The sequence below is a fragment of the Embiotoca jacksoni genome, unplaced genomic scaffold (assembly GCF_022577435.1).
Source record: "Embiotoca jacksoni isolate LCO1_2020_lvr unplaced genomic scaffold, fEmbJac1.0.p SCAF_73, whole genome shotgun sequence".
NCBI classification, from domain to species: Eukaryota; Metazoa; Chordata; class Actinopteri; family Embiotocidae; genus Embiotoca; species Embiotoca jacksoni.
The window spans coordinates 928,170-942,455 of NW_027185429.1; the positions used below are offsets into that span (position 1 = coordinate 928,170).

The 14,286-nt window shown below is 44.7% G+C and overlaps 1 protein-coding gene across 1 annotated transcript in view; it reads left to right on the forward strand.

Annotated features, from left to right (window-relative positions):
• The window catches only part of myt1la (myelin transcription factor 1-like, a), a 63,782-nt gene that overhangs the window by 45,678 nt on the left and 3,818 nt on the right, over window positions 1–14,286 (forward strand). The window contains 8 exon segments of the mRNA XM_069177473.1: window positions 3,075–3,352; window positions 4,434–4,658; window positions 8,523–8,674; window positions 11,686–11,754; window positions 11,874–11,936; window positions 12,045–12,128; window positions 13,717–13,938; window positions 14,129–14,220. Coding sequence (XP_069033574.1) covers window positions 3,075–3,352; window positions 4,434–4,658; window positions 8,523–8,674; window positions 11,686–11,754; window positions 11,874–11,936; window positions 12,045–12,128; window positions 13,717–13,938; window positions 14,129–14,220 — 1,185 coding nt within the window.

Genomic DNA, 14,286 nt, shown 5'->3' on the forward strand with positions numbered 1-14,286 from the left:
CTCTTCATCTCTACATCTCTACATCTCTTCATCTCTCCATCTCTACATCTCTACATCTCTTTATCTCTTCATCTCTACATCTCTACATCTCTTCATCTCTACATCTCTTCATCTCTTCATCTCTACATCTCTTCATCTCTACATCTCTACATCTCTTCATCTCTACATCTCTTCATCTCTACATCTCTACATCTCTTCATCTCTTTATCTCTACATCTCTACATCTCTTCATCTCTACATCTCTTCATCTCTTCATCTCTACATCTCTTCATCTCTTCATCTCTACATCTCTTCATCTCTACATCTCTACATCTCTTTATCTCTACATCTCTTCATCTCTTCATCTCTACATCTCTTCATCTCTACATCTCTACATCTTTTCATCTCTACATCTCTTCATCTCTTCATCTCTACATCTCTTCATCTCTACATCTCTTCATCTCTTCATCTCTACATCTCTTCATCTCTTCATCTCTACATCTCTTCATCTCTACATCTCTACATCTTTTCATCTCTACATCTCTTCATCTCTTTATCTCTACATCTCTTCATCTCTTCATCTCTACATCTCTTCATCTCTACATCTCTACATCTTTTCATCTCTACATCTCTTCATCTCTTCATCTCTACATCTCTTCATCTCTACATCTCTTCATCTCTTCATCTCTACATCTCTTCATCTCTTCATCTCTACATCTCTTCATCTCTTTATCTCTACATCTCTTCATCTCTACATCTCTACATCTCTTCATCTCTTCATCTCTACATCTCTTCATCTCTACATCTCTTCATCTCTTCATCTCTACATCTCTTCATCTCTTTATCTCTACATCTCTTCATCTCTTCATCTCTACATCTCTTCATCTCTACATCTCTACATCTTTTCATCTCTACATCTCTTCATCTCTACATCTCTACATCTCTTCATCTCTACATCTCTTCATCTCTTCATCTCTACATCTCTTCATCTCTTCATCTCTACATCTCTTCATCTCTACATCTCTACATCTTTTCATCTCTACATCTCTTCATCTCTTCATCTCTACATCTCTTCATCTCTACATCTCTTCATCTCTTCATCTCTACATCTCTTCATCTCTTCATCTCTTCATCTCTTTATCTCTTCATCTCTACATCTCTACATCTCTACATCTCTTCATCTCTTCATCTCTACATCTCTACATCTCTACATCTCTACATCTCTTCATCTCTACATCTCTACATCTCTTCATCTCTACATCTCTTCATCTCTTCATCTCTACATCTCTTCATCTCTACATCTCTACATCTTTTCATCTCTACATCTCTTCATCTCTTTATCTCTACATCTCTTCATCTCTTCATCTCTACATCTCTTCATCTCTACATCTCTACATCTTTTCATCTCTTCATCTCTACATCTCTTCATCTCTACATCTCTACATCTTTTCATCTCTACATCTCTTCATCTCTACATCTCTACATCTCTTCATCTCTACATCTCTTCATCTCTTCATCTCTACATCTCTTCATCTCTTCATCTCTACATCTCTTCATCTCTACATCTCTACATCTTTTCATCTCTACATCTCTTCATCTCTTCATCTCTACATCTCTTCATCTCTACATCTCTTCATCTCTTCATCTCTACATCTCTTCATCTCTTCATCTCTTCATCTCTTTATCTCTTCATCTCTACATCTCTACATCTCTACATCTCTTCATCTCTTCATCTCTACATCTCTACATCTCTACATCTCTACATCTCTTCATCTCTTCATCTCTACATCTCTTCATCTCTACATCTCTTCATCTCTTCATCTCTACATCTCTTCATCTCTACATCTCTACATCTCTCCATCTCTTTATCTCTACATCTCTACATCTCTTCATCTCTACATCTCTTCATCTCTTCATCTCTACATCTCTTCATCTCTACATCTCTTCATCTCTTCATCTCTACATCTCTACATCTCTTCATCTCTTCATCTCTTTATCTCTACATCTCTACATCTCTTCATCTCTTCATCTCTACATCTCTACATCTCTTCATCTCTTCATCTCTTTATCTCTACATCTCTACATCTCTTTACCTCTACATCTCTACATCTCTACATCTCTTCAGCTCTACATGCCTTCAGCTCTTCATCTCTTCATCTCTACATCTCTTCAGCTCTACATGTCTTCATCTCTACATCTCTTCATCTCTTCATCTCTACATCTCTTCAGCTCTTCATCTCTTCACCTCTACATCTCTTCATCTCTACATCTCTTCAGCTCTTCAGCTCTACATGTCTTCATCTCTACATCTCTACATCTCTACATCTCTACATCTCTACATCTCTACATGTCTTCATCTCTACATCTCTACATCTCTTCATCTCTTCATCTCTTCATCTCTTCATCTCTTCATCTCTACATCTCTTCATCTCTACATCTCTTCATCTCTTCATCTCTACATCTCTTCATCTCTACATCTCTTCATCTCTTCATCTCTTCATCTCTACATCTCTTCATCTCTTCATCTCTACATCTCTTCATCTCTACATCTCTTCATCTCTACATCTCTTCATCTCTTCATCTCTACATCTCTTCATCTCTACATCTCTTCAGCTCTACATGTCTTCATCTCTACATGTCTTCATCTCTACATCTCTTCATCTCTACATCTCTACATGTCTTCATCTCTACATCTCTTCATCTCTACATCTCTTCATCTCTACATGTCTTCAGCTCTACATGCCTTCATCTCTTCATCTCTTTCTATCTGCTGATGTTTTCTCCTGCATGTATTTTCCACAGGAACTTGTGGTTTTTGGGGACTATTAAAATTAATACATTATCCCTTACAGGGGTTGCCATGGGGACAGCAAACTTAATATGTGTCATGTTGATTTAAGATCTCTCATTTTGGTAAGTTAGCTTAGAAAAACATGTTTGTGGTCATTCAATCATTGTTTGTATAAATATAACGTTTCATTTGAGATGCGACAGACTGTCTGTGTGTAATTTTAGACCCTCATGTGCTGCTGAGTTTGTCTGACTCCAGCTCGGTCTCGCTAACCGACCGTACATGTGTGCATGCGTCCCTGCAGCCAAGCGCTACTGTAAGACGTCCAGCCCGGCCAGCAGCACCACCAGCAGCTACGCTCCCAGCAGCAGCAGCAGCCTGAGCTGTGGAGGAGGTGGAGGAGGAGGGGGAGGCGGCGGCGGAGGAAGCAGCGCCAGCAGCACCTGCAGCAAAAGCAGCTTCGACTACACCCACGACATGGAGGCGGCCCACATGGCGGCCACGGCCATCCTCAACCTGTCCACCAGGTGCCGGGAGCTCCCGCACGCTCTGGGAGGGAAACCCCAGGACCTGCTGACACAGGTGAGGTGTAGCACAGCGAGGGGCGGGGCATGGCGAGGGGCGGGGCATGTAGAGAGGCGGGGCACGGCGAGGGGCGGGGCACGCAGAGAGGCGGGGCACGCCAAAGGGTGGGGCGCGCTAACTTCATACATCATATTCATACGTAACGGCAAGAGGGGAAAAGATGGAGAATATGACAAAGAATGGATGATTTATTTATATCACTAAACCCAACTAAAGACGCGCAAAGAAAGATATTAAAGCCAACTTCCAAAACAAAATATATTAATATAGAATAAAATGAGGTAAAGTTTCACTTAGTAAAAGTAAAGCCGAGTCTCGTCTGCGTAGCTGTGAGACGTAATGTTGTCATTTATGAACCGACCGGTGAATAACAGCGGACCAAGAATCGAACCCTGAGGGACCTCGTTCACTGTCAACACAAATCCTTAATATAGGATCACAACCACGTTATATCCGGAGGATATTTTTAAGTCTGAACAGTAAAAAAAAAAAGAAATCTGATCAGAATCTATGCTAATGCTAGCAGAGCTATCAGAGAGTGAAGGTTTTTGTTTGGATGGCGAGATGATGGGCCTTCATTAGACATGCGTCCACGTGGGAAAGCTGTGTCACCAGCTTAGCTGCACATGCGCCGTTACCACAGCAACCCATGCCGATACGTTGGTGACACAAACATCTGATCTGATGACTTGTTAATAACCGTGTGGACAGTCTGTCATAACTCACCTGATTCACCTGCAGCCTGAACAAAGTCCACCTGTTGTGATTTACGGTCACCAACGGCAACAACATCCCGAGATGTGACCTCAAAGGGAGGGGCTAAATATAAGGGTGGGGCTACGTTAAATGACGCACAAAACTACATGACTAGCAGCTGGCTGTAAGTCTGAATCAGACCAAAATAAATGTGCAGACGAGCCTGAAGTGTTCAGCCAGACACGGACATGAATGTTTGAGTTTTAAAAAGTTTGCTAACAAGCATTTCTTCTTTAACGTGACACAAACAGCCGTCTGAGTAAAGTTTTACTGTCGTCTACGTCCCCGTCAGTCATCAGGTGTTTCTGTAATTCCCCATCAGAATCCGGTCGGCGAGCTGGACGACGGCGGCGTGGTGGACGTGGCCGGTCAGCCCGGCGGTCCTGAGGGCAGCGGGACCGTGTTGACCCCCCTGCAGCCCATGTCGCCCCAGAGACAGGCGCTGCTCAGCAGCCGCTGCTACCAGCTGACTGACGCCGATTGCTGGGACCTGCCGGTCGACTACACCAAGATCAAACGTCTGGGAGACGAGCACGACCACAAGGAGGTAAGGGGAAGGTCCACGTCGCTGAAGACATATTAATATCAGAGGATTTAAAAAAAGATGCTACTGATGCAGTTTACAGATCAGTTTACACTAAAACCACCAAGCAGGTTTAAAGAGTTTAAAGTTCATAAATAAAATCACTGCAGACGTTCAAAACTGAGAGTTTATGGTTTAAAAACCTTAAAGTGACTTTCTCATTTAACTGTTGAAGTTTGCATTCATAAAAAGCATTTTTACTGTTACTACTAATCATTTGGATTTTACACTAAGCAGACCAATTATAATATGAAGTATATATTATAAAGTTATTATTAAACACTTCACTGAACAGAAACACGTCTGAACTGGATTTTACAGTTTAAATACGTGCACGTTTTCTGTGCTGTAGTTTGGAAGACGTTGGAGTTTGCAGGAAACAGAATGAAAAGCTCGTTTTGAAAATCTTGCAGGCGCAATTGTCAGATTTGGTCAAGTTTGGGATTGTGAATGGCAACACTTTGTTTTTATGGGTCTGTATTTCCTAAAAATCACCTTATTTTTTACTTGAAAGTTTCCTGGAAATATCCACATGTTGGTAGTAATTAAACGGACTGTAGATTTACATTTATTTCTTTATCTTATAATTACCTGAAAAGATCTCCATTCACACTCTATCTAAATATTCATTTATCCATCATGCATGTTGAAACTGGCTTTTTTGTTGATATGTTGGCCGGTTTGTAGAAAAATGTCACATTTTGCTGTAAACAGCTGACCTGCTGTGGACAAAAAAACTCTCTAAGTTGCACCTAATTAGAAATAATTAATGAGAAGTGAACGAATTGAAAAGTGTTTGTTTTATCTATAATTACTGCTAAATTAAAGAGGTTGAGAACTTTACAGTTTGCAGGAGCTTCGTTGAGTTTTAAAATCCAGAGAGACCAGTTTCATGTGTTTAGTGCTGCAGCAGATGATTTCCCAGTGAAGGACTGCTGATTGTTCTGCTGCTGATTCATATTTACACCGACACGTATTAATGAGATTTCTGTACGACATGTTTGATTCAAACTGTTTAGATGTTTCATGATACAGAGACGAAGAGCGGCTCAAACCTTTAAACACACCTTCGATGTTTAATCTGATGATGAAGGTGACGAGGGCACTGAATGAGTGACATGAAGAGGAAGAGCGTTCATGCTCTGCTATTACAGTTATGATGAAGGACTTCAACCACTTGATTTAAGATACATTTAAGGCAGCCTGTCCCCTAATCATGTAAATTTGAAGCATGAAATTGAGAGATTTAAGGAACAGGGGGTTTATATTCACGCCCAGATGAAGAGATGATTAGTGTTCATGAGCTGTTTGAAGGGAAGCTGGTTCTGTGGTGCGCGGCAGAAAGGCACCAGAGAAGTTGTGGACTTGTTTTGCGAGGGCGTAGCGCTGCGCGCTGGTGCTACGCATCATTTTTGCATCACTTTACATACGCAAGAGGAAAATGTTGAGTTTTGGACGGGTTTAGTGTGTGTGAACGCTCAACTTCACCAACCCGAGGCGTTGAAATGCCAGAGTGACGGTTGCTTGCCAAAACTGTACATCAGCACCGGGTTTGTGTTGTTAATTCTCGTCCTGGAGCGTCAGAATAAAACCGGTTCAACAGCAGACAGACGAGGAACGAGGAAAGATGCTTCTTTAAAAAACAACACAGAAGAAGAAATGTTGGTTCTTCAGCGGGAAGAATAAGAAACAGACACATATTTACAGGGAAGTTTACATGGAAACTTTAAGTAAGTGATCACATGATTAATGACGTGCTCTCAGCAGGGAGAGACGTTCACAAACCAAACTGCACCCGATGTTTTTCATGCTTCTCTGCAAAAATATATGCGATTCAAATTTTCTAAAAACTCAATTTAATTCGTCTAAAAATCAAAAATCAATTAACATGAAATGAATTACATGTTTATGTATTTATATCAGAGCAGAAAGGAGATTCTGCAGCTGGCGGATGAGATAATTAAAATATACATAATATATATACTAAATTCATCAATTTGTGCTCCTGACGTATGCAAAAGCCTCGAGGTCAAAAACTAAACGTGGTGACGAACTCTTAAATATTTAAATCCAATGCACAAAGCAGGTGAAAAGGACCTTGTTCTGAAGTCTGCCTGCGGTTTTATTATGAGCAGGTTTATCCTTTATAACCACTCCATACTGCCGACTGCTGTCCTCCATGAGGACCAACCTTCAGCCCTCTCTGACCTCTGGGAGCATTTCAAGTCAAATAACTTTAATAAACAGGTTTTTTTCATGAGGGAGTAAAAACTCTTGGTTTCTATCTTTCATGTCAGTCCAGTATCTCCAGTGCAGTTGGGTGAATAACTGAGGGAGGATGCAGTCGGGCTCTCCAGCGGGCTCAGTGCGCCCCCGTGTGGACAGCAGCGCCGCTGCAGCGCTGCGACTCCGCAGCTCTCTGACTGAACGCTTCAGGAGCTCGAAGCACGCTGCATTAAAATAGTGAATTACAGCGCTAATACATAAGTAAAACATGATAGATCATCTGCACGCTTTAAATCCTCACAGATCTGATATCACACAGAGCAATCCATGCAGCAAATTGCTACATTTGCCTGGTTGGACTTAGAGCGCTGAAGTGAAAGGTTTTAATCAGGAGAGTAATTGCGTTCGTTAATGAAGCACGACATTGCAGAGGAGGCCGCAGCCTGCAGCGCGGCGGCTGATGGGATTTTCTCCAGACAGTCCTGAACGATTTCTGCTCCCGACTGAGGAGGTGTGATGACTGCAGAGCAGAATGCAGCGCTGCAGACACAAAAGCTTTCTGTTCACAAAGTCTGCAGAGCAGAAACACTCTGAACTGGGTACAGTTCACCAAGGTCCACCGGGGTCCACCAGGATCCACTGGGGTCCACCGGGATCCCACCGGGCTCCACCGGGGTCCACCGGGATCCCACTGGGATCCACCGAGGTCCACCGAAATCCACCGGGGTCCACCGAGGTCCACCGGGGTCCACCGAGATCCCACCGAGGTCCCACCGGGATCCCACCGGGATCCCACCGGGATCCACCGGGATCCACCGAGGTCCCACGAGGTCCCACCGGGATCCCACTGGGCTCCACCGGGGTCCACCGAGGTCCCACCGGGATCCCACCGAGGTCCCACCGGGCTCCACCAGGGTCCACCGAGCTCCACCGGGGTCCACCGAGATCCACCGGGATCCCACCGAGGTCCCACCGAGATCCACCGGGGTCCACCGGGATCCACCGGGGTCCACCGAGGTCCACCGAGGTCCCACAGGGATCCCACCGAGGTCCCACTAGGCTCCACCAGGGTCCACCGAGGTCCCACCGGGATCCCACCGAGCTCCACCGGGGTCCACCGGGATCCCACTGGGATCCACCGAGGTCCACCGAGATCCACCGGGATTCCCCGGGGTCCACCGGGATCCACCGGGGTCCACCGTGATGGACATACTGGAGGATGTGATTTTATTGAGGTTACCATGGGGACAAACACGTTTGGAAACAATCAACTCTGCACACAGATTTATAAACTTTAAAAAGGATGCTGTGTTTTATAAAACTTAAAAATCTTTCAGAGAGCTTCATTAGGGATCGAACACAAGTTTTATTTCAGTTGACAATATAACTGTAAAAAACGTGTGTAAAAGAGAGAATTTTTCTTTATCGGCCTGCTGTAAATGTTTTAGGTTTTAAATGTAGAGAAATGCTCTGTTTTATCAAAGTTCTTTAGAATTTTAGCAGGAAAAAAATCTTGAATGATGTTCAAAGATGTTGAATTCTTTTTCAGATTTGTACTTTGCGTGAACATGCTAACAGCCAGCTTGTAGTGACCTTCTGTAGTCTGCTTATTTCTCGTCTCTACACCAGAGCGACGAGTTGGATCCCTTCCAGGAGCTGCTGGACGAGCAGCGCTACCCGGCCGAAGTGACCATGCCCAGCCCCAAACACCACAAGTACTCGCCCTGCAAGGAGGGCAAGAAGGAGCTCATCACGTAAGAACCGCTCGCACCTCCAAACACCTCCAAACACCTCCAAACATCACAAACACCACAAACACCTCCAAACACCACAAACACCTCCAAACACCTCCAAACACCACAAACACCTCCAAACACCTCCAAACACCACAAACACCTCCAAACACCACAAACACCTCCAAACACCACAAACACCTCCAAACACCTACAAACACTACAAGCACCTCCAAACACCACAAGCACCTCCAAACACCACAAACACCACGACCGGGACACATGAACGCCAACGTTTCGGTCAGAAGAGGTCCACAACTCCTCACTCTAATTATCCTACTTACAGTGGGTACCGAAAGTATTCAGACCCCTTTAAATTTTTCACTCTTTGTTTCATTGCAGCCATTTGCTAAAATCAAAAAAGTTCATTTTATTTCTCATTAATGTACACTTAGCACCCCATCTTGACAGAAAAAAACAGAAATGTAGAAATTTGTGCAAATTTATTAAAAAAGAAAAACTGAAATATCACATGGTCATAAGTATTCAGACCCTTTGCTGTGACACTCATATTTAACTCACATGCTGTCCATTTCTTCTGATCCTCCTTGAGATGGTTCTACTCCTTCATTGGAGTCCAGCTGTGTTTATTTAAACTGATTGGCCTTGATTAGGAAAGGCACACACCTGTCTATATAAGACCTTACAGCTCACAGTGCATGTCAGAGCAAATGAGAATCATGAGGTCGAAGGAACTGTCCAAGGAGCTCAGAGACAGAATTGTGGCAAGGCACAGATCTGGCCAAGGTTACAAAATAATTTCTGCAGCACTCAAGGTTCCTAAGAGCACAGTGGCCTCCATAATCCTTAAATGGAAGAAGTTTGGGACGACCAGAACTCTTCCTAGACCTGGCCGTCCAGCCAAACTGAGCAATCGTGGGAGAAGAGCCTTGGTGAGAGAGGTAAAGAAGAACCCAAAGATCACTGTGGCTGAGCTCCAGAGATGCAGTAGGGAGATGGGAGAAAGTTCCACAAAGTCAACTATCACTGCAGCCCTCCACCAGTCGGGGCTTTATGGCAGAGTGGCCCGACGGAAGCCTCTCCTCAGTGCAAGACATATGAAAGCCCGCATAGAGTTTGACAAAAAACACATGAAGGACTCCCAGACTATGAGAAATAAGATTCTCTGGTCTGATGAGACCAAGATTGAACTTGTTGGCGTTAATTCTAAGCGGTATGTGTGGAGAAAACCAGGCACTGCTCATCACCTGCCCAATACAATCCCAACAGTGAAACATGGTGGTGGCAGCATCATGCTATGGGGGTGTTTTTCAGCTGCAGGGACAGGACGACCGGTTGCAATTGAAGGAAAGATGAATGCGGCCAAGTACAGAGATATCCTGGAAGAAAACCTCTTCCAGAGTGCTCTGGACCTCAGACTGGGCCGAAGGTTCACCTTCCAACAAGACAATGACCCGAAGCACACAGCTAAAATAACAAAGGAGTGGCTTCGGAACAACTCTGTGACCATTCTTGACTGGCCCAGCCAGAGCCCTGACCTAAACCCAATTGAGCATCTCTGGAGAGACCTGAAAATGGCTGTCCACCAACGTTCACCATCCAACCTGACGGAACTGGAGAGGATCTGCAAGGAAGAATGGCAGAGGATCCCCAAATCCAGGTGTGAAAAGCTTGTTGCATCATTCCCAAGAAGACTCATGGCTGTACGAGCTCAAAAGGGTGCTTCTACTCAATACTGAGCAAAGGGTCTGAATACTTATGACCATGTGATAGTTCAGGTTTTCTTTTTTAATAAATTTGCACAAATTTCTACATTTCTGTTTTTTTCTGTCAAGATGGGGTGCTGAGTGTACATTAATGAGAAATAAAATGAACTTTTTTGATTTTAGCAAATGGCTGCAATGAAACAAAGAGTGAAACATTTAAAGGGGTCTGAATACTTTCCGTACCCACTGTATATTAAAGTAAACTGATCTGTGCAGCAGTCATTTAAACAGAAGATATAAAAATATACAAATAAAAAGAAGCAAATTTAAATTTAGGAATATGACATTAAAAGGATGTGGGGCCGATGTGGGACAGATGTGGGACAGATGTGGGGCCGATGTGGGGCCAGATGTGGGGCCGATGTGGGACAGATGTGGGGCCAGATGTGGGGCCAGATGTGGGGCAGATGTGGGACAGATGTGGGGCAGATGTGGGGCTGATGTTGGACAGATATGGGGCAGAAATGGGGCTGATGTAGGACAGATGTGGGGCAGATGTGGAGCCGATGTGGGACAGATGTGGGGCAGATGTGGGGGGGATGTGGGACAGATGTGGGGCCAATGTGGGACAGATGTGGGGCCGATGTGGGACAGATGTGGGACAGATGTTCACACCAGCTCTCTTCTGTCAGCAGCTTCTGGAGGACAGCAGAAGAACAAACTGATATTAAAATTAAAATCAGGAATTTAAAGTTCTCATTAACAGTTTATTAATTGATATAGTTTCATATAATTTCCACCAGTGTTGCTTCATTGGGACAGAAGCTTAACAAGCACTGATGAAGTCAAACATACAAACATGAGGAGATTTGAGGGATTTAAAGGAGACAGCTTGCATCACTCTGTTGTTTGTGTATATTAACTGAAATCAAATCAAATCAACGTCTCGGAGTTCAAACTGAACTTTAACTGTTCAACAGACATGAAAAATGTTCCAGAAACTCTGACAGATAATAATGATGTTGGTATTTTCTTTAATTTAATTTTTGTAGTGTTGTGTGTGTGTGTGAATTATTCGCAGCGATGAAACAGGTTTCATGTGCAAATAAAAATCCTCCTCTCACATTCACTTCCTCTGTGAAGTCGAAAATTCACTTCTTGTTAGATGATATTTCATTTACTTCAGTGGATTTTTTTTTCCGGCACGTTATTGAATAAAACCACGATTAACAGATAATTGAATGATCCGTGTTTATTCAACTTTGTGGTGTTCCAGCTAAACGTGAATCTTTTCTCTTCCTGCAGGTTGTCGAGTTGTCAACTGGCCGATAAGAACATCCGCGGGATGATGACGAGCAACTCACAAGACCTCAAGTGAGTCTGAACGCATCATCAGCAGCTTGTTGTCAGTGGAGACCGACGTCATGAAGCCTCTGTCCTCCTGTCTGTCCTCCTCTCCTCTGTCCTCCTGTCTGTCCTGCTGTCTGTCTCAGGTGTCCGACCCCCGGCTGTGACGGATCTGGACACATCACTGGAAACTACGCCTCCCACAGGAGGTACAGTAACGACCTTTCACAATAAAAGCCTGCAGTCGAACACACAACAACAAACTCTTCCATGTCTTCACCGCTCCTGTCTTTAAAAGTGTGTCTTCTGTCCTGCAGTCTGTCCGGCTGTCCACGAGCCAAGAAGAGCGGCATTAAGATCCTCCACAGCAAAGAGGACAAGGACGACCAGGAGCCAATCAAGTAAGAGTTGAACATACGTTATAGTTTCGATACGGAGCGTTGAGACCGACGTCCAAATAAAAACCAACTAGAACCAAGAAACGTTCCAGAGGAAGATACGAGAATAAAACTCAACTGTTTAGGAGACAATATGAATTAAACAATTTAAAGCAAATTTCAGCACTTTGAGAGAAATAATAAATATTTCAAGGGAATTAATCTAATTCAGAAAATACCTGCAGATAAATGGATAATGACAATTTCTAATTTGTTGATATTTAAACTTTTACACTTTCTTCCAACTCTGGATATTTAAATGAGGAGTGATGTATTCTAAACATTTCTCACCAGTTTATAAGATTTAAATCAGGACATCTGTGTCTATATTTGGTGGATATATAACTCTCCACCATCTCCTCCCTCTTTAAATGCTGCCTGAGCGCCCTGACCTTTCTAACTGGGAGTATGTGAGCCTGGCACTGTGGTCAGAGGCTCCGCCCCCTCCGGCTGCCAGCAGCTCCACTGAAGGTTTCCACGACTGACGGAGACGCAAGATTAATCCAACACGACCTCGTGAATAATCTAAAGTTCAGCATGACGCCAGCTGCTGCTGCTCTGCTCCTCCACCTCTGCTCCTCCACCTCTGCTCCTCCATCATTAACGCTGGAATCATAATGAAGCTGAACCTGCGATCAGCTGGGAGACGTGTCGCTCATCCTGATCAGACCAAAGGTCAGCAACAGAGGAGCTGAGGAGGAGCTGAGGAGGAGCTGAAGAGCTGCTGAGGAGGAGCTGAGGAGGAGCTGAGGAGGAGATGAAGAGGAGCTGAGGAGGAGATGAAGAGGAGCTGAGGAGGAGCTGAGGAGGAACTGAGGACGAGCTGAAGAGGAGCTGAAGAGAAGCAGAGGAGGAGCTGAGGAGGAGCTGAGGAGGAGATGAAGAGGAGCTGAGGAGGAGCTGAGGAGGAGCTGAGGAGGAGCAGATGAGGAGCTGAAGAGAAGCAGAGGAGGAGCTGAAGAGGAGCTGAGGAGGAGCTGAGGAGGAGCTGAAGAGGAGCTAAGAAGGAGCTGAAGAGGAGCAGAAGAGGAGCTGAGGAGGAGCTGAGGAGGAGCTGAAGAGGAGCTGAGGAGGAATAGAGGAAGAGCTGAAGAGGAGCAGAGGAGGAGCTGAAGAGGAGCTGTAGAGCGAGAGGTGTTTGTCCTGCTCACTGCTGCAGCCTGCAGGTCTCGGGGGGGGGGGGGGGGGGGGGGGAAAGTCGTGACTCAGAAGTTGCTCCTCCCTCCTCCCTCCTCCCTCCCCCTCTCCTTTTTAAAGGAGGGAGCAGATATTTTCTGTCATGTTTTAGTCCAATAATTCACGACAAGTTGAACATGTTATTTTTAGATGATTTCCTTCCAGAAAGTGAACTTGTGATAGAACCAAGCTGCAGACCGATAATCCATCAATCCAACATGTTGTTACATTATTATTGTTGCTTCTATAAGAATTAGTTTAATCTGAATAAAACCCACTAATGAGATGTATTGAAGCAGATAAAAGGGATCAGTGATGTTGTTAGTACCTGGAGAAGCAGACGAAGTGAGCCCTCCGTGTTTGCTCCTCCTCCCAGGTGTCCGGTCCCAGGTTGTGACGGGCAAGGTCACGTGACGGGGAAGTACGCCTCCCATCGCAGCGCGTCAGGCTGCCCCCTGGCGGCGAAGAGGCAGAAGGACAGCTACGTCAACGGCTCGCAGTTCGTCTGGAAATCTGGCAAAACGGACGGGATGACCTGCCCGACGCCCGGCTGCGACGGCTCGGGACACGTCAGCGGGAGCTTCCTGACTCACCGCAGGTGGGCGGTCCGGTATTATTCAACCAGCAGCTACCTGAGCCCCGTCTGAGGGTCCAACACGGATAAATATTAACTTAGAAAAGGCCCATATGGATTTCCACATGCTGTTAATCCTGCTAACCATCTTCCAAACAAAGCAGCATTAATATGACTTCCCTTCTGCTGTTAAGGTGTGTTTATTTGGTTCCAGTCTCTCCGGTTGTCCCCGGGCCACCTCGGCCATGAAGAAGGCGAGGATGAGCGGCGTGGAGATGCTGACAATCAAGCAAAGAGCAAGCAAAGGTCAGAGATCAGAAAACAGGAATAAAAAGCTTCATCTTATTGAAATGGTTGAATCGGAGTCTAGAA